The 25,362-nt window shown below is 39.7% G+C and overlaps 2 protein-coding genes across 18 annotated transcripts in view; one reads left to right on the top strand and one right to left on the bottom strand.

Annotated features, from left to right (window-relative positions):
• The window catches only part of LOC117607241 (discs large 1), a 371,089-nt gene that overhangs the window by 17,892 nt on the left and 327,835 nt on the right, over positions 1–25,362 (top strand). The window lies entirely within an intron of this gene.
• On the bottom strand, positions 12,957–18,997 carry LOC117607424 (uncharacterized). Its single transcript, XM_034331095.2, has 8 exons — positions 18,938–18,997; positions 18,795–18,885; positions 18,353–18,643; positions 17,723–18,262; positions 17,128–17,570; positions 16,917–16,977; positions 15,741–15,857; positions 12,957–15,452 (listed from the first exon to the last, which is right to left on the bottom strand). The coding sequence occupies exons 1-8, from the start codon at positions 18,995–18,997 to the stop codon at positions 14,140–14,142; spliced, it is 2,916 nt and encodes a 971-aa protein (XP_034186986.2). The 3' UTR covers positions 12,957–14,139.

Raw genomic sequence — 25,362 nt, 5'->3', positions numbered from 1 at the left:
TAAAAAAAGAAAGAAGAGTTTGATGATTTTTCACCAACCATTCTGTCCGTCGAATTTTAACAATTTGATCGTTAACCAGGGCAATATATCATTTCTGTCGTTCGACCATGAATCAGGAAGAACAGGGAGCGAGAACAATGCGACGATCGGTCGAACGTATTGATCAGAATTGTGAAAATTATAAATCAAATGAAAAAGCACCTGTGGGCGCGATGGCCATTGCCTCGATAATGGACATATTTGATAGAACTGTAAAAGTGTAATGCGTGAATTTATTACAGCGATATCGTTCGAACGTACGAGTACGAATTCATCGCGAATTTGAAAATTCACTCCTACATTGTGCTCAGAATTTTATTATTTTCCGTCTACTTTTCTGTAATCAAGTTACAAAGCGCAACGAAAAAAAAAAAAAAAAAGATTATGAATTCCCTCCTACATAACCAAGCGCGTTCAATTGGAACCTCTCTCTCGCGACTCTAATTAATTCCTTTCATTTAGATGAATATCACCTGTGAAAAGAGTTCTGACGTCGAAATACGAGCGTGATATTTACATTTTACGCTACACACACGGTTCATGATGTTCTACCGGTTAATGCAGCCGGTGATATACGTAGGTTGTCGCTTAAATGGACGTTTAGGTATTCAGAATCAAGTTCGCAGATAAACGTTTTCAGCGATTACGCCTTCCCGTAGCGGTGATACCTAAAATCTATGCTAATTCAGAGGGATAAAGTATTTGGCTGGGTGCATTCACCGGGTCCACCTGGAAACTCGTGCCTGTACAATGGCGTGCGCTGATTTATGCTATACGCTTGACTCGGTAGGGACAAATCCTACGTTGGACTCCGCGAGCGTACAGTTGTGTTCGGTGAAATTTTATGGATTACCTTGTCCTGTTCGAACGGCTAAAATCGATACGATTTCTCCCTGTCTCTCTTTCTGCTCGTATAAAACTTGAGATCCGGAATGGAGAAAAACAGAAAACAACTGACGGCAAGGATTCCTCTTCGAGGATTTTGCTGCGTTGTCTTGGAAACAATGCTACGATCGAAAGATTCATTATTTCTCGGAGACGTTGATCTATTCTTCCATCGGTGTATAAATAATTGCGATTATTAACTGAAAGATTGTAGAACGTCGTAAATATGAAGGATCAGATTTTCATTTAATTGTAGTTAGGAATTTAACCGATGCTTTCTCGTATAGCTAATATTAATGGAAACCTTCTGGTTTCTGTTGAAGAGAAGTTTATTGTCAGCTTCTCGAGCATTCATGGTAGATTGTTGGAAAAGACTTTGCAACTGCTGTATTCTCAACTTGGTCGCATTTACTGCAGCTTCGGTGTCAGCCCCAACCCCTTCCCAACTGCGCTGGTAGCCATATAGATCGCTGTATTCATTATTCCGGCGCTAAATCGTTTGTGAATAATGGCCTCCATGAATCTTTTCTCGCTTGGCAGCACTGCAGACTGCAGCTTGTGTGCCACGCTAGTCCCTTCGCCTGTAGGATTGTCGGAGACGAATAAGGTGGGATCGACAAGAAATATCATATTCGACAAATATTTTTTCCCTTATCTACGTTAAAAAATCTTGCTGATCTTCTCTTTTAATCCTTTCCAATAGTACTTGACTAATTTATAGCTTTGTAAAAAAGGGAGAAAGAATTAGTATTTTATCGTAACATTGGATTGCTTTCTGATACTTTGCCACTTTATCGAAGCTATTCGTTTTTTAAGTCGATGTCATTGTCTTCGAGGCAAAGAAAAAAATGAAACGAGCTCTTTGTCGTGAAAAGTGTAGTTGCGGTGAATCGTGATCCCCTGAAAGATATAATCGCGGATACTTCGTAAAAGTCACATGATTACGTCCGCGGAGAATCGAAAGTTTCCTTCTTTGAAACGTCACAGGCATGTGCGTGAAACTGACGCGAATAGTCCGCCCTATTGTTGTCTGAGTCCTTTGTGGCGGGCACAAAGGGCAAGCGGATAAAGTATCCGATACACTTGATCCGCACAATCCAAATCCAGAATGAAAAGTAACAATAATTGCCCACATCATATCTTTGCTGTACCGACACGTTCACTGCTGCCTGGGTCATTGATGATCAAGATGAAATTTAAAAAAGATTTTATCATTCTTATTGGATTCGTTTAAAAATCCTCGAATACTATTCTTTATATAAAGGAGATAAAATTTAAAAGAGCAGCACATCCCGAAGAATTTAGCTTTTCTAAGCGGTGCCTTTTCTTCTTATTACGGAGGTTTTTCACCGGCGAGAAGTTGGTCGAGCGCCAGGAAGATGGAAATTACGTGCTCGCGACATTCGTCATACACTGCGATTGGCTGGGACAAAGAATGTGGCGACCTAGAGTCCTTTCTTTTCAGCATCCTCCTCGGCCGTTCTTCTTTTCCGGTTTTCTCGGGGTTTAATCTGTGCGCGACACGAACGGCGCGCATGCCAGCGGAGCGACGAAAAAAGAAGAAGAAATGACAATGTACGTCGAATCCTCGCCGTCTTCGCGCTGCTCCGAATCTTGGCACCGAAACGCCGCGTAAATATTTTATTCCTTCGTACAATCCTCGATTAACCGTGTTGCGTGAGATTCACGTTGCGTTGCCAGACATTGAAACTAGTAGCAATGCCGAGATTAAAGACAGACACGAGAACCGTGAACGTTGCAATTTTGCATTCGTTTCAAGGAGAATTATACCGTTGGATGAATTGCACCCTAAGGACTACGATACCTCAGCAGTCTCGGTAGTAATTTTCAGTTTTAGGAGATCTCTAATTACGCGATTCAAAATACAGCGATAATTCGATGCCTGCGATACTTTCGAGGGTATTTTTTGTTCCTTCTACAATCTTGAAGGATGTGCTTGAGGAACATGATGTATATCGCATTTTCCGCTCATCTTGGCTGCTTTGTAACCGCTTTTTCAAGGCCCCAATTCCCCAGTCTCGTTCCGCTTTCGGAGCATCTCGTTTCCACCGATCCGTCCCTATCTCCTTTCCGTTGCCGTATTTCGTCTGTTTCACGAACCTCTTGAGGTAGATACTTCTACGTAATCTGGAGTGTGGATCGATGGAAGGACTGGAGGGGCTTTAGTAACGGACCTCGCCTCGAGTCTCGAGGATTTCATTCAAAGATTCCGAGACGACCTCAACTGCCGGCTGAAACGGTATACGAAAGTTACGTGAAAATGGCGACACTGATGCAACGTCGAAGGGATCCGAATACCTCTTGTCGAATGAAAGCACCGGTTTCCCTTCGAACTTGTGCGGCAAAGAAAGATCCAAAGGATCGCGAGGAAAGGAGTAGTCGATGCTGCGGGCAAACGAAAAACCGAGGAAAAAAGAAGCGATCGGGTAAAAAGTGTAGCACCAGTCAGAAAAATAATGGGACTGCTTGGAATGAAATGAAATCGACGTTCGGTTTTCCGACGAAGGAAATTTGAAAGCGCTTTTGCCAGCTCGAAACGATGCTATCTTTTAAATTTTCAACGAGAAAAACTCGGTCGTGTTCGAAAAACCAGGGAAATGGAAAGAAGACGACGAACATCTGGCCAGAGTCGATAAAAGGACATCGTTATCGATGGGAAACTTTTTTGAGATTGATACAAAATTCAACCCTTTCGGAAGGGTAATTTCAGAAAAATCTGTACTACTAACATTTTACGTGTCTTGCATAAAGTATTCTTTGATTTACCGAGCTTTTGTGCTTTGAAATAAAATTTGACCAGAACCGATCGAATTAAGTAAGAGACTGAAGGAGAGGGAAAAAATGGTATAGGAGGGTCGAAGAGCAATTTATGAGACGCGAATCGTTTAAAATCCTGAGGGTGCAGTCTCAGCACCACTTGGTTACCGTTCAAACGTTACGGCGTGTCCATATTTTATCGGCCACCCTGTTCGTTGGATGGTAAAACCTGGCGTTCTGGTATGAGTCCAAAGTAGACACATTTATACACACAAAGTAATCGGAGCAAGATGTTCGGGTATACATAACTTGAGCCGCGTAACAACCACCAGCGAATGCAAATATCATAATTCACTGCCTTCGAAGCCATGCATCTTCGTAAACTAAGCATTCTCCATAGGAGCTTAAGGTATGATTCATCGAATAAACGTCTTTCTTTAGTCCTCCTGCATCGCTCTCCAACATTCAAAGCTGAATAAAAGAGAAACTTGAATAATTTTAGGCTTGGAGTGAATTTTCTTCTTATGTCTGACTAATGGTAGACTCTTACTACTTGAGAATATTTGTTAAGTAAATCAACGCAGTAGAAACAGCTTAGTACAGTATACCATTATATACATTATTAAACATATTGTGATCTATTAATTGCTCACATCACAAATTTCGCATAAAAATTAATTGTTAGAAAACAGAGTTCTTAAATTGAAATTTAATTATCCATAGGTCGATCGTATGATACAAGGAGAAAGATCGACGTGGTTAGGCTCTATTGGATCCTCGAAACTTTGTAATTTTTACGTGGTTCCGGAGAGGAAAAAGGTCTCCCAGTGGTCACACGTGTAACGAAACTTAAGCTACCACTTTGCTCGACGTTTCGCCACGCGATGTCAGGAGAATTTCCTCTCGGCGGAAACTTACACGCGAGGCATACGAATTTCGCGCTTTATAAAAAATTCATGTTGCCCTTTCTTAGAAATTCGTGTCCAGAATAAGGGAAACTTCTTCCCGCGTCGACGTACAAATGTGCGAAAAAATGTATTCGACCCTCTTTTTATTTCGTCGTTGCCACCCTTCGTTCGTCGTTTTCACGGTAACTTTCTTTAGAACTTTTTGTCGAGGTAATTGGCAAGCGTTGGTACTTTACCGGCAAAACAGCGACTCGTTGACGGCACTTCGTTCGTATACAAATCTATGCGTCGAAGTATGAATAGAATTCGAGTAAATCGCGATTGAACGTTGGTAATAGTCATAGTAAATTATTCAGTCTGTAATGCAATTATGACGCGTTAAAATATGCAGGGTATACAAAATGTATCCGATAATGCGACGAATTAACGATTCGCGATAAAAGCTCGTTTCATAAAATCGTTCCAAAGAATTGTACGTATTAACGAGCTGCTTGTCTGGATAACGGGAAACACATCACGATTAAATTGCAGATAAGCTCGCGCCTTTATCGCGTTGTCGTCCATGATGGATCTCATCTTTCCTGTCGTCATCTATTTTTTTTTTTTTCTTATTCCTCCTAATGGGTAGACTCCATTAAGGGAGATCCAATTTTTCAACGAAATCGGCTATTTCGAAAGCCATCCAATTCTTGCTCACCTTATCGCGAATCGCGTTTCTAAAGCGCATTTGCGAAATCGTGTGCAAGCGTGAAACGTGTGACGAGAGGAAACGCTTTAGGCGGTTTTCTCTCCCTCGTCGTCTTCCTTTCGACTACGATTAAAAGTAGTCTTCGGTGACGATTAAGATAGGAGGATCCTTGAAATTCAACGCCGCTTTTACTCGCGCATTCGAACGCCGTTTTGCGAGCCGTGAAACCTTCTCGTCGTTCGAGCACCACCCCCGGTGATAATGATGAAGCGATTCGTTGCTTGTACGAACGCCTTTTAAAGCCCGGCTTCCTAGAAACGAATCAATTAATGACGATTCTGTGAAATTTATTTCTGTTAAATGGAATGATTATTTTAAAAGTATTCGGGATAATTTGTAACGTTGCTCTGGGTTCAAGCGAATTACCTTTTTCGTTCGCACGTCTGACCAATGACGGACTGTTACTACTTGAGAATATTTCTCAGCTTCGAAATATTCGGTGATAATTATCTATTTCGTTTTTATTCTATTACCAATTTAACGAAATACGTGCAAGATGGAAGCTAAATTTATTTCAGACCGAAGACTGTCTGAAAGAAAGACATTTGTTCGGAAAGAAGAAATTTCTCGGGGAGTAATGTCGATTCCTTTAACAGAAACCGCGTCCACAAGCATCTCGCGAATTCCCTTTATCACACCTAGTGGAATTCTCTCTTGGGAAGATTCGGTTAGATTTCTCCAAAGAGATAAATAAGTTCGCAAACTGAATCTCAGAGGGGAAAGCCTCAGTGCCGGATAAACTGAAGTAAACCAGTCACGTTTTTTTACAAAGCTTTTCTTTTGCTTTTCGTATATCTTATTGCTATTCCTTTGTCTTCGTATTGGCTGTTTGTCTATTTACCGTCCCGGTAGATTAGCGCAGAATTGTTTAAACTTCTTTCATCTTTTTAGTCACAACACTTTTGCGTACTGTTGATAATTTAAATACTATTTTCTGTGATTTCAAACGAGGTTGCGTTCAAAGTAATCTACGTTGTTTTCGATGAACGTATATAATAAATCTTAATCAGAACAAGGGTGAAGGGAGATGCCTGCACGGATTTTAGAACCTTCTAAGGCACTCTGTAAATTGTTCGCGAAATTCGATCAAGCGTTTCAAAGCTAAATATTTACTACAGGACATATTTTTATTTGGTATTTTGCACTTTAAAATGACAGCAAAATCAATAAAATGATGGCCCTTTTGTAAATCCTGCATTAAAAATAAATATCAGGAAAATGTTGGAGATAAACATCCCGGAAAAATATCGTGTATGAAACAGAACAATAGCAAGTGAATCAGGTGTTCTTTAGTAAAGTAGTTAAGGTCAATAATATAGGCGACGTGGAGGAAAGTAATTGTAGAGAATAAGAAAACGAAGGATCATTTAACGAGAAGGGAAGATCTCAGAGTTCTTTAGAAACAGTAACTTCATCCAAGACATTACACGTGATCTTACAGAAACTTTTCAGAAGAAAGTTAGCCAACTGAAGTAATTAAACTCACAGCAAAGAGGATTACCAAAAAAATTGTTAATAGCTTTTATACACTTTCGGTATAATTTTCATATAAGACCTTTTAAAGTAGACACTTTCACAGTGAACGAACACGATCCACTAACAAAGAGAAGCTACCGATTAGAAATCATAACTGGAGAGATAATAAAGCGACTGATGATATGTTCCCTTCTCGAAATCTGTACACGAAGTAGCCACGTTTCGTGAGCAGAGTTGAATAGACTCTTAGCCTGAGGGTTTCGAGTGATTTCGTACTTGGCTGGAAAGTCTGAAATACTGAAATCCAGGATTAAATTGTTTGTACAATTCATATCTATTATCGAGAGACAGTCAAGAGTTTCTCTTTAAACAAATGACTAAATGGGTGTCACTTCTTTTATTCCCATAAAGTTCTTCTTTCGAAATCGTCGCGCCTCTTAGCGTGTTCTCTCATTGCGAGCAACCTTGTGTTAGGTGTACGGTTCTAAAAAAAAAAAAAACATTCTATTACCGTAGAATTACTGTCTGTTAACCGAGTGCTCGAGAGTTCTAGAGACAAGCAAAGCTCTCGAGGTGCAAGTGGCGAACCCTGGAGTCTCTTCAGGCTCCATTCAACAGAGAACGACGTTGCTTTCGTTGGTTCATAGCTCGGTGAACTCGCCGAATCTTTTACGTACCGTTCTCGTATCGGTTCGGTCACGCCTGTTTCCGTGAACGTTGTCATTCTCGAGAAACGTTACCACTTGCCAAGCTATTTCGCGAACGTGCCCACGGCTTTGGCAACGATACCCCGTTGAAAAGTAACGAAACAGTATTGTAAACAGTGTGTCATCGACGCTTGAAGATATTACGATTGCGAAGGGTTAAAATTTGTAACTTCGTTAACAATCGTGTTACCGAGGAAGTTGTTGACTCAACAATTTTCTCATCCGGCAAACACCATTTATTTCCCTCGATTTCGACGTGCTGTTGTAAACGCAGTGTAATTATTCCTGGCAGACATGGATTGGGAAACGCGTGATGGTTTAGAGGTCTACCTCTGCTATTTGTCGTAGTTTTGAAAGTTCTGTAGCAACGATAGATTGCACTCTGTGTTTAACATTCACCGCGAAAACATTTTGCTGTTACAGTTCAGTTGATACGATTCTCCGACAGGATTTCAATTTGATCGCTTTTATTTTGACCGGTGATCGTTGATTTGAATTTTACACGAACGCCACCGCGGGTTACATAGGTGATAGATAATGCATAATTCATGGATCACGAATTAACATTCAATCTGTGTAGGTCTTCGGTATGCCAGTGTATAGCCACTTTGTAATCAAACCCTATTGATAATCATGTAGATTGTGCTTGAACCTACGATGCTTTTAATTGCTGTAACACCATACTCTTGTGCAAACTAATCACACTCTTATTGTGAAACTGATAGTTACGATAGAAAAAGTCGTCAGATTTTTATTATACTTGAATTTTCAAAATCCAGTATACGAAAATTGAAAAATATAAAATCCAGGATACAGCTGTGCATTTCAATGATACCGTATAAAAAATGAAAAAGGATATGAAATCTGAACTAGAATATGAAAAATGTCAACCTCTCGATATATTTTCCATGAAAATTCCGAGAGTAGTCAACGCCGTGAAGCAGCAGATTTAAAAACAAAACAGCTTGCGAGATGGCGTTTAAATCAAACAACCGTCCTACGTTCTTGGACACGAACGATTTCCAAAGGAATACTTTACACACGAAACATCTATGGAGCGAATAATTGAACGGATCAAACGTGGTTTTCCAAGTTTGTCTGTTCGAGTAGCCTTCGATGTTGTAAGGCGCAGGATGTTGGCGATCGAGTTCGACGTCGAAAGCTCTGGGGTATCGGGCATATTTCATCTTTCGTGGTATAAGAGATGCACGTGAGGAGAAAGTTCAAAGAGGCAGAAGAAGCAGAAGAAAGTTACGAGAGCCAAAGGAATATTCGGGCGTCGCGTCGTAACGTTATAGTAAAAATAAATTATGAAAAAATGGAAAGGAGAAGAAAGGAAAAAAACTGCTTGCGAACTCTTCGAAAAGACTCCTTATTAGATTTCCGCCTAAAATACAGGACTTTTATTACACCAGTAAATTCCCTTTCTGCCCAACGAATGATCGTAGACGTCCTTCTGCTGGCGAGTACCGGAAGTGTTCTCCTATCGTTTCTCGCAGAGGTAATCGTATATGTAGGAATTGGTGAAAAATAGGGACCGTCGCCACCGGAAATCGAACCCAGATTCTTTGCATTCGTACCTACCTTCCACCATCAGTCCTCTGATGTTCCTACTTTCTCGAATCCGTTTATCCGTAAATCGAATCGATATCCTATGGCAAATATCCATTTTTCAAAACAAAAACCAAAGTTTCTGAAAAGAAATTATGCAATCTAGGCGTTACGTCCTCCTTTTCTAACTTTATGTATTTCTTGTTCATTTGTAGAAATGATTGGTAACGCGATACGAGTCGAGACAGAACAGAGGAATCTTTTCCTCGCATTTCCTACGGGCAGGAACGTGTTATTCTTTGAACCTATCTTCTAACTACCTTTTCCTCGTATTACTTCTCGTGGATAAAACACGTAGTTTCTCCTCTTTCGTATCGAATGGAGACGGAGCAACAAGAACAAAGGATCATAACCGCACTGGGTGCTTTAATTAAACGTCGAGGTGTAGTTTTGTTTTATTGTGGTGTTATTTTCGGTTATCATTTTTTATTTCGGACCATCGGCCGCTGACGTAAAAGGATTTTGCCAGATGATTAATTTTCTTATAAATCAAGCACAAAAGCTATCAACTGCTATGAAGCGTTTTTGAAGTTACGACTCAGGTCGAGCCAGGTCGAGTAACGTAATTTACGAAAACAACTGGAGAAACTAGGTCAGAAAGACGCGAGAAGGAATAAAGATGGAAAATTGATGTCGGTGTATCTGAAGAAAGATGTAGGGACGTGGGAGTGCTATGAGACTCGCGAGGAATCCCTTGCGAGTCCTTGTTTCTACTCGCTTCTTGCAGCTTCATTTTCTTGGTATAAATATTCACAAGAAGGTTACCGTGAGCATATTTGCTCCGAATCCGTCTTCCTGCGAACACTTCGTTGCTTCTTACTTTCAATTCGTCGTTAAAAAATGTCATTTTTATCTTATCCATAAAATTTCGATTCTGATTTTCGTTCTTTATTTTTTGAAACGAAAGATATTTCGACTTTTCACGGTGTTTTTGACTTGGGCGGTTTGAACCGATTCGCGTATTTTCTTTTTGTTTTGCTAAAATCGTACGCATCCTACACCCGATTGTTTTTCCTTTCGATTAATTCATAGCTTCTGTTGAAAACGTACGCTTTCGGACAGTGATCAGAGAGGATTCTTTTTTCTTTTCGATTGTTCGCGATCGTACACGGTCGGGATAGGTTTCCATGTATCACGGAAACGGTGTATCGCAATGCAACACTGCGTACAGTTAACCGCGAGTATCATTGATCCAACGGAAGCGGTACAGGCAGCTTCAAAGGGATCGTTGCAAGTCGTCGCACGAGAATTTAGGTTACCGACTCTGATTCGTTCCCCTTTCCTATCTTCGTTCCATTGACTATCCAACGACTTGGCGACCAACCAATTCCGGCCTTTCCGTGACGTACTACTAGCCTACATTCTCCTTCGTTCCATGCCCATGGTGCATCGAACTTCTTATCTCCGTTACGACGCTTCAATCCCTATTATTTTACCAAATCACACAGTACTTCGTTCGATGGACCTAAACACTTTGTCCGATTTTGCGGATCAGCACGAATCGTGGGTGATAAAATTTTATTAGAAAAATCTTCCTCTTTCGCTGGCTATCTCCGAAGGATATCTCCTTTATATCGGACAGCGAGCAAAGAAAGCGGTTAAACTCAACGTTCACCGATAAAAAATTACTTCGATTCGCGATTCGATTTCCTGCGCACCGGACTGATATTCCTTGCATTCAAGCTGACAGGATAACGCGACCATTTTCACGTGGAAATGAAAGAAAGTTCGCAGCTTGTCTGGGCCGTGTAACCGGCTGGAATAGAGGCGATTCAACGAGTACTAGCGCGAGCGATCTTTTGATTTTTACGGCCGATCAAACTGCTCGCTGCTCTTTCAGTACGATTCGAGGAAAGAAAAGCTGGAAGGAACGAAATCCCTGTTTGTAAGTGGAAAGACGATCCAACGCTCCCGAGGTTCGTTGAATTTTAAGATCCTCAGACTGCGGGATATGGGAACGGGAAAGGCTTCGAGGAAAGTTCGGCGATTGCCGTGGCGCGAAGGGTTATTGCATTGCAAAATTGTTTTCGGAACTTCTCTATTGACCGAAACTCGAAGGTATTCCGTTATTGCACCTTGTGTGCACGCGTGATTTTTCTTTGCCCTTCGACGAGGCGTTTCACTGAATTTAAGAAACTCCTCTTTTACCAAACTTTCTCATAGCTTCGCAATTATTTTTCTAACGGTAATAACGATTAAACCGCGTTAAAAGGTAAATCTATTTACGCTGGACAGCAACGTAACGGCGATAATGTCCGTCGTCGGCCTCGTGGGTGCTTTTGTGTTGTATCCCGTTTCAAGACTACTGTCGAAGTAAATTAAACCACGGGTCTAAACGAACGTGACGAATGATCGTACGGTTCCATTTTCGGCTGCAAGAATCGAAAGCTTTCGTTCTCCATCAATTCGAAACGAGTGGATGGTAATTGCGAGGCGATCGATTTCTGAATGTTCATTTACGTAATTACCCTCTGGATGTCGCGATAACTTTAGAAATGCATAAAGCTCTCTACACAGGTCAACGTGAAATTCGTTGGATTTAACAAAGTAACGATGCTTCATCGAGCAAACTACTTTAGGAGCTGATAATTCGTTCGGCATTATCAGATTTAGCGCTATAATAGCCGTGTTAGATAAGAGAATCTAGCAGGGTGGGTTGACAGGGTAATTGACTCGGTTTAGTTGCAGACAGCTTTAAAGCGATTAGAAGTTCTGAAACGAATGCACATAGTTGTAGGTGGGAAAATGATTAAGTTGGTGTTCGAACAGCGATTACATTCACGGTTCGCTATCTCCACGAGTGGTTCGTATATCAGAGTGAAAGAGGGTGTAAAAGATTGAAAAATTAAAAGATAGATTTTTTTCTTTTTTTTTCATATGATCGATCGAGAATATCCATGCAAGCACCAAAGATAGAAACGCGTTAGTGTCCCTTTAACGCTTTCAAACGAGTGAATCTACGATACGTTGGTTTTACGATAAACACCATACGGCGTCTGGGACTCGAAGAAAACCGACGACATACAATGGCTGCCTTCGAGCGTATAATTTCCGCGGCTTTGTCAAGGGAAGCGTTTATATCAGGATGACGATAAACTATCTCGTTCGTTCTGGTGAAAATGTTAAGAAGACGGTCGGGTATCTTTGCGTCCCGTCTGCGTCAACGAAGAGGTGCTGAAAAATCTAACAACGGAATTTTCAAGAAAATCTTACGAAGAGAATATATTGTTAAAAGTTAACGAATCGTTGCCTGAACGACTCGTTCACCGTCAATAACCCTCCTGAATATTCCGCTTTATTTCCAACCGGCAATCGTCCCTTTACGACGTGTTTTTTTTCTTTACTGTCCGCTAAGCTGTAACGATCGTTTCGACAAAGGGATGAAAAATCGTAAGGGAAGTCGACGCGATTCGATAGCGGGAAGAAAAAGTGACATGAATATTACATGAGGCTGAACAGACTGCATTAATAGCTGGATGCATCTTTCTGTTCGCGAAACGGACACGGTATTAATTACCGTAATTCCTCTGATCTTTTCTTTTCTAAAGTTAGATTTACTGGAAATCGGCTTATCGAATCGTTAGATATAATAATTCAGTGACATCGGTGAACTTTGTAGGACAAAGTTGATCGTGTCCATTATTCTCTGTGCGGCAAATAGTTATTGGTTTTCACGGTTCTCCAAACTCGATCGAGTAACGCGGTAGTAAATTTAAAATGATAATTGAATGCAATGGACCCGAGGAGATGAAAATGCATGAAATGAAATATGCAAAGTTATATAGAAACATTTATTGTATATATTTTCAAATAATAAATACACAAGCGCAGAAATACTGGGTTAAACATTATAAACACTTATATGCTACAATTATTTTAGGACATTTTATTTTATTATTTTAAAACAATTGCTTAACTCCTTCAAAAGACAAGACGATAAGCTCATTCAAACAACAATAGGTATTTGAAACGTGATTTTAATCAAAGACGATATAATTTTAATGATACTCAATAAATTTCGCTTAGATTGATCGTTTTATTAAAAATCAATTAAATATCAGATTCCTGGGTCGAGTTAATTGGATTCGAATGACGTATCAGAGTTAATAATACATGCTCTAAATATTAAATTTGTTTATTTGATAAACGTTACTGTAAATAGTAATCGTAGGTACTGTATCGCATAAAATGTCAACAATATGCATGATGCAATTATTCATTTTGAGCGATTAAAATTTTTTCCACCATTAGATTCGATCGATCACTCGTCGATCAGAGGTACCCGTAATTTTGGGAACTCGTGCAGTTCTAGTGGATCGATATCGTGAGGTTAGCGCGTAGTCGGACAGAAAAGAAGAATGAATCGTAAATTTTTATTGACGCTCGGACGTTTATAACGTCATCAATGGGCAAATCATCGTGCAGTGACCCGAGCGAGATAAGATGGTGTAGAATTTTCAACGGTGCCGTCATGGGAGCGTGGCAACTTTAACGCGGTTGGCATAGCCAGCCAGCCAGCGTGGTTGAAGCATCGTCTTGTAAAATATGAAACTGGCCGAGTTCCATCGTCGACGTTACGAGGGCGAGTGTCCGCTCCGAAGAGAAATAGCTACATCGTTTCTCGGTTAAGGGAAGAACGGAAAGCAAAAGAACATCAGGCATCGCGACCGTTTCTTCTATTATCCGAATCTTTGCTTGGAAATTCCTCGAAATCTGCTTTCCAATGAAATATCCATCAAACTTGGACGATCCTCGGAGAGCAAGTTCCGTCAGATTACAGTTTCTGCTCCGTTTTCCTCAAACTTCCATGTTTATTGATACAAAAAGAAAAAAGAAAACTGAACAAATAAACACGTTAATCGAATTCGAGGAAAAGTTTTTTTTTTTTGAAAATACTTCGTCACATTAAAGCATCAAAAGTAGTAGAAACAAGTATCCGGGATCACACGATGCGTGTGATCGTGACGTTCAAATGTTTACGACAGATCTATTTCTTATCTATCAATTGACTTTGAATCTCTTGCAAAGTCAATCCTTTAGTCTCCGGTACACAGAACAACGTGAACGGTATAGCTGTTAGCAAGCAGAAACCGTAGAAGAAAAACACATATCGTTCGGTCATTAGATGAAGCAAAGGTAGGTAAGTACTGGTGGAAATGAAGCCAAATATGGCGCTCGTGCAACTGGTGATGCACGCGGCGTAACATTTCAAGTGTGACGGAAAGATTTCGCTGAGAATCGTCGCTGGTACAGGAATGATGCCACCGAACGCGCTAATGTAAAAGAAAAGCATGGCGAATATCGACACACCTTCCACTGTTTCTGGCTGGAAACCAAAGTTCAACAGTTGAAACTCGAGCGACAACATGCACATGGATGTCGCTACACCGACGCACGACACGATTAGCAACACTCTTCTGCCGAATCGATCCATCAGAAAGGAGGAGAGAAACGATCCAATGTTTCCAAAACACATCACTATTATCACCACTTGCGCGGGTCCTAATACGCTAACTTTAGCCAATGTTAAGATGGATTCCATGTACAGCAGGATATTGTTAATTCCAGACAGCTGACTGTAAATAAACAGTACACTGACTATGAGGATCGACTTCCTGAAATGCGGTGCCTTGAGCTCTTTCAGAGTATCGAGTAACGATTGGTCACGGAGATTCAGAAACTTTTCTAAATTGTTAAATTCCGATTCGAGGTCACAGTTGCGATGATACCAGCGTATCGACGCCTTTGCCTTCTCGTCCATGTGCTTCTTGATCAAATGATGCGGTGATTCCGGTAGCAGAAATAGGAAGACCGTCAAGATGATACAAGGACCGAGGGCGATCGCTGCTGACACCTTGAAAGGTAGATAAGCTCCCATGATGCAGATAATCAAGTTGCCAAATGGTAAACCGGTCATACCAACGGCAATCAAGGCGCCTCGAATTTTTGGATCCGCTATTTCTGCCAGATACAGAGAAAAACAGCTATAGATCATGCCTAAGCTGGCGCCGCCGGAAATTCTGGCGGCGTACAACCACTCGACGCTGTCAGCCAGTAACATGAAGAGCCAACAGAAAGCCACCGGTATACTGGTGATCAGAACTGTCGTTTTACTGCCGAAATAGTTGACGCACAATGCACCGAAGATTGCCCCGAACAGCCTTCCTACGTTCATCAACGACACCACCCAAGATACTTCTGTCATCGTGAGCACGGGTTCGGATTCGGTGGAAGTTAACTGGCCGATGTACGGAGATGACCAGGCTCCTATTGATCCGACTTGAGTCACTAACAACAAAACTGCGAACAAATTGGAAATCGATGGATTACCGATGCAACCACTAGTCGTCTGAAAAGAAAGTAAAACCAAGCTTTTCTCCTTTCAATCGGTTCTTTCGGCCCTCCGGTTTGCTACAAACGTAGAGCAAATGCAACTATGATAAACAAAATCCTAGGGCACTTAAAATGTTGAAATGTTAGATGTTCCCCGTCGGGACGGAGAGAACTTGTTTTTCTTCATTTTTTAAAACCGCGATAATTTTCTATATCTTATATTTAGTGATGCAGAAGAGTGAAATTACTAATTACCTTCGATACCAGCGATCCATTGTGGCCACGTTACCCTACGGATCAACTTCTCACCTCTTTCCGCGGTCATGTCGACACCACTGGTATAAAACGACTGATAGTGGTGTAACAGGCATCAACATTAAATGCCTTTGAAAGTAATGATAGCAAGCGCAGCGTATAATTTGTTTCGAACAGATAAGATATTTACAAACTGTCTTCGCTTCTTTACAGGAGCTGTTTAAATGTTAGGAGAGTAATTGTTTGTTTTTCGCTATACTGATAACAGGTATTACAAATGGTATTAGTCGTTTTGCAGTCGTTCATTTTGTTTACGCTGCGTTTTCTGAAAGTTAACACCGCGCAGGAAAATATTTTTTTTCGAAATATTTCACCAAAGGAACCGATAGTTTTAAAACCGAGTCTTTTATAACGCTTAAAATTTTCAAATTACCAATGAATGAAAGAAAACTTCTTCGTCGTTACAACGATTTAGCGTATCCTTTAGGATCAGTTTGAAAGGGATGCAAATTTTTCAAAGTTTTGATGCACTCGACGAGAATTTAACACGGGATAAAAAACATTTTTATCTCTTCTTTATAGACTAGAACAAATTCAAGTGAGTGGAGCAGGAAAGGACTTACTGTTTTACGAGTGCGATGAAAGTATATTTATGTCAGTTTTATTAGCGTTGACGTCATGTTTGTGGTATGCATAATTTTGCAGTGAATTTAACGAAAGGGTTTGTTACTTTTCTCTTATTTTTTTTTATGCGGAAGTTTATGAATACAATTTTTAATACTAAACATATTCTGTGAAATTTTTCAAATCCCGATTAACGTTGATCTGATATTAAACTTGAAAAGCTTCATCTCATACAAGGAAATTTGCGATCTCGTATATAATTTCTGTTCTCTTACCGGTTACTTATTATTTAATGCCTTTTGACAAACCGCCGTGATAAGATAAGACACGTGTAATTCCCGTGTAGTTTCACTCACGGTCGAACGAAGCAGCTAAATATTTATGATTCACCACATTTCCGTCATCATCAAGGGAACAGTAGCTTTATTGCTTCTTATTTTATATGATACAAGTAGAAGTTACAGGTAATTGACACAGTCGTTTGTAAAAAAAACATTGCTTAATTATTGAGATCGTTGATTCTTTAATGTCATGTTTCATTTTCATACAAACTGCTCTCTATTGCCGTCTCTTGTCCTCGTTGATTCCGATTGTCCATCATTTCTTGTATTTCCTGTAGGTAGTACATTAATCACCCAACATACCGGTTTTCATAATTTTCATATTACAAATTAACATAATTTAATTTAAATATTGAAAATATCGTGCAACGACCTTACAATTAAAGGATTAACTGTGATACATTAAGAGCCACAAGATTTACCTGCAAGGTTTTTCCTTTGGTTTCCGGTACGCAGGTGAGCGAGAATGCCAGACCGCCAATCATCACCAATGCGTAACAAATGAACACAGATTTCTCGGAAAACGCTGTGACCATCGGATGAAAAGTTACGCTACAGATGAATGCAAATAAAGCGGACGTGAAGCTGGCGATAAAACCGGCGATGCTCCTTAGATCGCGGGGGAAAAGTTCGCCGAGCAACGTGTTCGGAACAGGTACCAAACCAAGGGCCAACGTCATGAAAAACATCATAGCGAGTATTGTCATCCACTCGCTACTTTTTGGATCGTACTCCAGATCCACCAGCGTAAAATGTAATATCAAAAGCACCATCGCGGTGATTACGCCGCAACAGGACATTGCTACGAGGATTCTTCTGCCGGATCGATCGATCAGAATCACGCTGATCCAACCGAATATTATGCCTGAAACACCGACGTTGTGTACTATATCGATTTTGAACGGACAAAACATTTTTTAGGATGAAAGCGGCGGACAAGAGTAGAATATTTTTACTATTTTTACTGATTGCGAGTGAAATACTCAGCAAATTGAAATTTTGAAAAAGTTACTATACCTAGTGCACCGGCGATAATCACGACATTCTGCGGTGCTATCAACGTCACTTTCGCTTTGGTCGTTATAATCTCCATGTAAAAAATGACAGTGGTATATCCGCTGAGTTGCATGATGATGAACAATAACAGCACTATGCCGAACACCCGTTTCTTCTTTTTCATTTGCTCGAGTTTCTCGCGCAAGTTCATGGCGTTGGCGCCTTGGACGTAACTACCGATCACTTCGAGTTCCACTCCAATGATCGATCTTCTATGATACCATTGAATCGTTTTTTTTGCCTCCTCTATATTGTTGCGATGCACGTAATAGTAGGGCGTGTGAGGGAGTGCCGGGAAAATCATGACATAACACATATTCAGAATTAAACTGATTATTCCGAACCACATTATCGACATTTGAGTGCCCATTACGTTGCCCAACAGCGTTCCAATCGGTATCCCGTTCATTATAACGCTGACCAACGCTCCGCGTATATTCGCCGCTGCTATTTCCCCGATGTACAGGGGAAAACAGCAGAAGAAGATCCCGATGGAAGTGCCTGCGATAAATGAAATCGTCCACATTGCCAGCTGACGTCAGACGCGCAATTACACAGTTCGAAGTGAACGAAAGAAACGGATTCGTTCACCTGCAAACATTCTAGACACGTAAAGCCATCCAGCCGAATTGGCGAATATTATGCAAATCCAACCTATGATGTTTGGCAGCCCGGCTGAAAAAAGGGCCATTTTACTGCCGTGATATTCCATAATAATTGCACCCACGGTGGAACCAATCATCCGTCCGAATGGCATCAAAGAGGCGACCCACGATGCCTCCTTCTCTGTCACGAAGAATAATCCTTCGTCGCTGGTCAATTGGGCTAAGTAAGGAGACGTCCAGCCAATCACCATTCCAAAAGTGACGGACAACAGGGTGACTATGCGCACCGAAATAATTGAGCAAATATTAATTTTCTATTGCAGAAAATTTCAAATTGATCTCCTGAGAAATTGATGCGTTTTCTTCTTTGAAAATCATCGAGAATGTAAGGGTTCGATGACCAGTGAAAAATAGAAAATTTCTCTAACCTGTCATACAAGCGATCCATTGTGGCCACACGCCAATGAGCGTGTCTATCATTTTCAATGGCTTCGATGCAGTGGGTGTAACAAACGGTATCTAACGTTATGGCGAATCGTAATTAATTTATCTTTTCTCGTTTTCTCAATACCTTTCGGTTCGAATTCTCTCGTAAATAAATTCGAATCTCAGCATCTGAAGAGTGAACCATGATTCGTCGGTAGAGTCTCGGTATCGGCGATACGAAAACTATGTGTCTTTACAGGCAATATTTCAATCGTGATCCTCGTTTCCATTGAACATTGCATTCTGAATTGCATCGATTCCACGATCTAATCAGAGTTTCGAATTCCTCCTAGAGCGATTTTCACTCAGGATGCGCCGTGATGCTTTCTTTGATGTAAATGCAGGTTATCTCGTTTTCTGTGTCGCACGATCAAGGTGCATCTATACAGTGAAATGTGAGCCGAATTGTCATTTGATTACGGTCCGACAATGTTCATTTATTTTTCCCAATTTTCTCTGCGAAAATTCATAACGAACGAGAAAATTATTTCCTCTACCTTTGATAATAACGATGCCTAAATTCAATACTGTTTTGAAGGCATAATTACATGAAATATAGTGTACCGATGTGTTTATGTACATGTTGATCGATTCTACGAATTGCATCGCCACCAAAGGCGAATAATCAGTTACGCCGGAAACAGCCAAATAATCCTGTTTACTCGAATAAAATTGAACAGAATTCATTTCTATAGTAAACTGGTACAACGAAAAGTATTATCAATAAACAATTATGTCCCCGTGAAATGCGGTCGCAATTCATTTTTAATTTACATAAAAAAAAAAGCCGAAATAGGTACTAAAATTTCTACTAAAATCTAGTATTTCTGTACACGCGAAAGTATAAGATTTACGTTACACTGGACCACCTTGGTGGATGGTTAAAATAGCCCCTCTGTCTGGGAACGCGAAATATTCGCGTATTGTTAACAAAGTGCACTTTGGAATGCACTGGATGCACGGTGCAACGCGTGCACGTGGAACTGCTTGGAAAAAATATTAACATGCTCAGTGTTCGCCACGGCTGACAGTCTTTGCAGTCGAAACTGCAGTTTTCCTGTTTTTATTATTTTTGCTTTTTGGCACACAAACGAGTTCTTTCAGCGCAAAGGTTACATTTTGACTTTCTTTTTGCAATTTTTCGAGCTGCACTGTTTTTATCGTACAATGCGTTGTTGTACTCTTTTTTTTTTACTTGAAGAAATATTATTTTAAATTATAACTATAAAATGCGAATGAAAGGGAGAGCAGATGATATGCACAGGGTTCTGGTTATTGATAATTCGACGTTAGCTTGAAACGCCAGCTGGTCCGTTTTGAATCTTACCGGATCGGAATTGACTACAATCGTAATTCTACAAGGCTTCTCACGTTTTCGGAACCTGGCAGTTATTTGATGTCCCTCAGGGCAGTCCAGCGCAATCTAGGAACTTCAATATTTGATACACGCGGTCGGTTGTGTATGCCTGGGCCTTCAAACTAGTTTCGCCGCGTGACTTGATGACGTGCAAATTAGATTACTTGCCCTCGGGAATCGTATAATTGAATTTGACCAGGTGTGCTTATTATCGAATATAACTGATATTCCTCTAAGACCTGCGGCGCTATGATTCAGGGAATACTTTTATTTCTGAAAGAAAGCTATCCTGTTATCTTACCGAAATTACCACGTCATTCGTTCGCTTTGCACAGGAAATTTCCGTGTAATTTCAGTCTGTTTACACTTAACAACTTCGTTATAGTCGCGTGTTCGAAGAGCACTTTTACGAGCTTCGCCGATCCTCCCTCGAAGCATCGAACGAACCAGATGGTACAAGCTATTTTCACAAAAATCCACCTCGGTAGTTGTTCACTTAGATGGGTCTCTGTCAATGCACGGTTCGACGAGCTTTCCTGGGATACGTTTAACTCTTCATGGAAATCTCGCAGCGTTCCAGATTTTTCAAATTCATGTCTTGGTTACGCAGACTTTACGAGCTACTTGGTGTATTAAAATTTCACGCTGCAAGATCGTTTTGTACGAAAACCACGAGACAAGGAGAGAAAGCAGTGATAGTTACGGGAAGGGTAAATAAGAGTGGTTAGATTACGTTTTACTTTTAAGGAGACAGGGAAATATGGTGGAAAATGTGGTCGTTGAACGTGGAAGGTTCGAGACTCGAAAACTGGTTGAACAAAACTGTGATAGGGAAATCAGTTTTAAAAAATTATTATTTATTTCAACAATTTGTTATATTTTTCTGAAAGTATTAAAAAACCACTCCGAATCTCTACTGTTACAATTTTTCGAAATAAAAATTGACGTAACAAATGGTAAATATTAACGTTGCTGTATCTGGATATCTGGGAACACGAAAAATAGTTTTCTGAGAGAAATAGCATTATTGGTTCAGTTTTGCTTTCCACTGTGTATCATGAGTACACACGCACCCTGTTCCCGGGGTCGTGTTTTTCCTGCTACTTTTCTTTCGATTTTTTCACCCCATCTTCATCCTCGGTCTCGTTCGTTTTCCTTTCTTTTTTTTTCTGCTTCTCGTCGCACCCCTTGCGTCGCTCTTTCCTCCTCTAGCTCTCTTTTTCCGACAGTCAAACGAGACAAAGATGAACTGACGTACCAGCGAAAGGAGTTCCTGGTGTATAATGTAACGTTCCGAAAGCTATCACTCCCCAAGCTAAAAGGAAAGGGCTAGTACCGTAACTGAAAAGGGTTGAAGGTAAAACTTTGGCTAGGGAACAGGGGATGCTTGCGAAACTGACGGTAAGAGGAGGGTTCTTGTACCACCTGTCTTTTCGTTTTACTTCAACCTTTATGACTCTGGTACTGTTTAATGAAGTGTCTATAAAGATTTTAACATTATTCATTTATTACGTTGGAAGGAAAATTTCAGTTTTTCTGCTGGATTATGAAAGATAGAAATCTACCTATAGGAACATTTTTTAACGATTGTGAGAACAGAAAAAAGGCATGAAACATCAAAATTAGAATTACTGTTTTAATTAATAATTCCAAGCAGAGTGAATTGTAGTGTATCCATCAATATGTACTCCAAATTCGAATTTATAATGCAAATATCGAATGTTTATAGGACGTCCGCTGATTAATTTATGTAAAGTAAATAGTTCAATTATTTGTTTTATAAATTTTAACTTTAAAAAAGGAATTTAATGTTGTTTATGGCAATCGGTTATTAACATTTTACTGACCTGGCGCTTTTACTGAGAGTATTTTGAAAAGATTGAAAGAAATGATGTACGTTCAAATTTATACGTACAAAATGTTAATGGCTCACATTTGTGTAACACTTGATTGATATTTAACACTTGACATCACATATTTAATTAATATATCCTCTCTTACTTAATGCGAAACACAACCTGGATATCATTTGTCACGATTACTTACGGTTGACATTTTTATTGTGTTTCTCCGCACTTGTGGAAAGTCCTCGTAATGGTAAAAATATTGATATAGATGGTACAGTTGATTGTTCGTAATCATCCGAAATATCAGATAACGTATCAGTAAAAATTTTAATTGCAATATATATTTTCGGTTGTGTTATTTATTTTATTTAAATTTAGAATACGAAGTAAAATAAACATTCACACGTGAAACGGTAGTGTAACAGAATTGCGATTCAGAGTCGTTTGAAATTGTTTATATCATAAAAAGTGATAGAATTTTATATTGGTTAGATAGTGACTACAAGTTGTTATTTATTAACTTAGTAAATTGAACTTCTCGTCTGCACAGAGCTCTGAGTACCAAAGTGCATGAGTTGCCAAAAGTTGTAATAAAATCACGAATGGTCTATACGACCCCAAAGTCCTCTACTTCTACGATTTCCCCCCGTGTCGAGCTTGTATCTTCAACATTTGCTTTTAGATTTTATATGTTAACAAAATCTTCCAAAAATAACGTTTTTAACGACCACCTCATAAATTTGACTCAGATTCTGACTGAACAAGTGAAATTCATAATATGTCAAGGATTTTATTTAAAATTTAAAATCCTGATGATGGAAGATTATTGTGCTAACTTGTGCTAAGTTCTATCAAGAGACGACCAATCTTTGCATATGAGGTAATAATTCACTTCCTTCTATTTTGCGAAGAATTTAATTTTTACCCTGAAAATTAATCTACTAATTGTTCTATCTAGCATGTAGCAATAATATAAGTTGAATCGCTCGAATGTCCCTGACGTAATATTTTAAGTGAACGAAGAATAATTTACCAAATTGATCTAGGTCCTTTGTATCCAGAGCAGCTTTTTTTAATCCACTTTTCTTTTATCATAAAATAACAGATTTAATATTTCGGCATTGTTACTGGTTTTAGCTTTATCAAAATTTTCGATACAAAGGAAATGCGAAACTTTAATTTTTGTGAAATACCAAAAGCGCGGATAGCAGTATCAATGAAAATAGCTATAAAGTATACACGTACGCTTTGATGTTCTTTGTCGTCGTACGATATTATAAAATGGATTTATAAACATGTTTTATTATACGGCTCGAAGTTATTATAAAAAATGCGTCGTATCGAAAGAATTACGAGACAAATTTATTACCTCGGAAAACCAGTCGATCCGAATGAATGTCAGTATCATTATTCTCTGCGTTTCAAATCTCTTCTCTGTTTCGAGCGTATTTTTGAGCTAATTTTTGATACGGCAATGTTTGTTTAATTTTAAGGCGAGTTTATTTTCATCGATGTTGACTTTTCGTAAGAATATATACTTGTAAGAGATACTATTCCTGCGGTGCCCCTTACGTGGAATTACCTCTGGGATTCTAAGCTGAGATTAAGTAACTCTTGAACAGACTTGGGCGAATATGGTGTATCATTGTTCTAGAATCCAGGCTTACTCTATCCGACAATATATCAATTATACAGTTCCTGTATCTCTGGAATCTCTTATGCGTTTAACAATTTACCTTAACAGCAGTCTATTAACCCTTCAGATTGAACATTGGTATATATACTTTGATTTGTACAATTAATTGGAAGCTTATGGTACTGAACTGAAGTATTAACCTCGAAGTGTAATGAAATTTCAATTAGCCATGAGAAGTATGGACATTAATTTTTAGACGTGGTTTTATTTCGAATTCGTGTTGTAATTGGCTGTTCGGTTACACGATCGGTAATCTTAGCGAACGTATCGAACGATCGCTTCCCTCTACGGTGATCGTTTTCTTGCCAGCCGTAACGATGAGTAATAAGGCGTAAAAAGCTATTAGGTAGCTGAAGGATATTTCACGTCTCTTGCTTCTCTTCCTTTCTTTTTATCTTTTAAGAGGACTCGAGGTGAAAGCGGGATTCTTCGGGCCAGTCGACGAAAGACGTGAGTAAAGCTAAGGCGAAGAGAAGTCAGCACCGCGGATGGCTTTCTTCGTCTTATCGTTTCATGGGATTTTATCTCGTTTTCTTCATCCTGTATTACTTGTTCCCATGGCTTTTCGACTCGTGATATAGAAGAACCACGGTGAAGAACATGACAATGTTTCTTTTCTGTCCGATGCTTTATGCTGTTGCGTTCGTGCACTCGAATAATAATCACGTTAAAACGTCGATCATTCGGTTGTACACGCGAGAAACAAGTGCGAAGCTTTTGTCTTTCAATGTACCAAACTTCACTGTTGAAGTTGGTTAGGATTATTTTATTAGTTTTAATGAAAACTCGGGATTATTTTGTTCGTTCTGTTGAGGTACTAGCAACGAAAGTTTTCATTTTATTCGCGAAGGACGAACGAAAATTGCCGCTTCTAGGCTACGACCCCGTAAAATGTACCTGTTTAAGTTTGAATGGGGTTATAAAAATACAACATATTGTGTTGCAGTAATCCGAAACAGCAGTTGGTTGAAAATACGGAGCTGTAAAGTGTTGTAAACCCGTGAATTTCGGTGAGCGCCCGGCCGTCTGACTAAATACAGTCTACTACTACTTGCTGTTGATTCTAATACATTGCGAGTGAGTGGTATCTCCTGGTTACCGCATTATTGAGTTTCGTGATATCTTGCGAGTGCTAGAGCTTAAAATTTCAGTAATTTTAATAATTTTTCATTGTTCATATTGTATTTTTTATACATCCTTAAATTTCCGAAAACAAGAATGCTACATAATTCAACATTAAACGTAAACTCTAAATCGTGCATTAGTTTAGCAGAGCATCGTCTCCTCAGTTGGAGAATTAAAATAGTGCTATCCTGAAAGAAAAAAAAAAAGGAAAAAGTATATTCGAACCTTAACGCCGCAAGTATTTTTCTTGTCTCGGCTGCTTGACTCGCCAGTATTGCGGAGAAATGCGAGATCTCCTAATTATTTCTGCCAACATATTTAACCGTTAGAAATCTCGTATCCGTCGTTCCTTTCCCGAGCGCGACTCGTCATTAATGGGAAAGACTTTTTGCACTTTGTTGGTACGCGCATGAACGAGAAGAAGGATTTCGCGAAGGTAGAGTCGAAGGTAGAGGTCGTAGACGAAGTTGGTAGGTCGGTCGAGG

The sequence above is a fragment of the Osmia lignaria genome, chromosome 14 (assembly GCF_051020975.1).
Source record: "Osmia lignaria lignaria isolate PbOS001 chromosome 14, iyOsmLign1, whole genome shotgun sequence".
Lineage (NCBI taxonomy): Eukaryota > Metazoa > Arthropoda > Insecta > Hymenoptera > Megachilidae > Osmia > Osmia lignaria.
The sequence above is the reverse complement of the archived record's forward strand: the minus strand, read 5'-3'. Positions and strand labels throughout refer to the sequence as shown.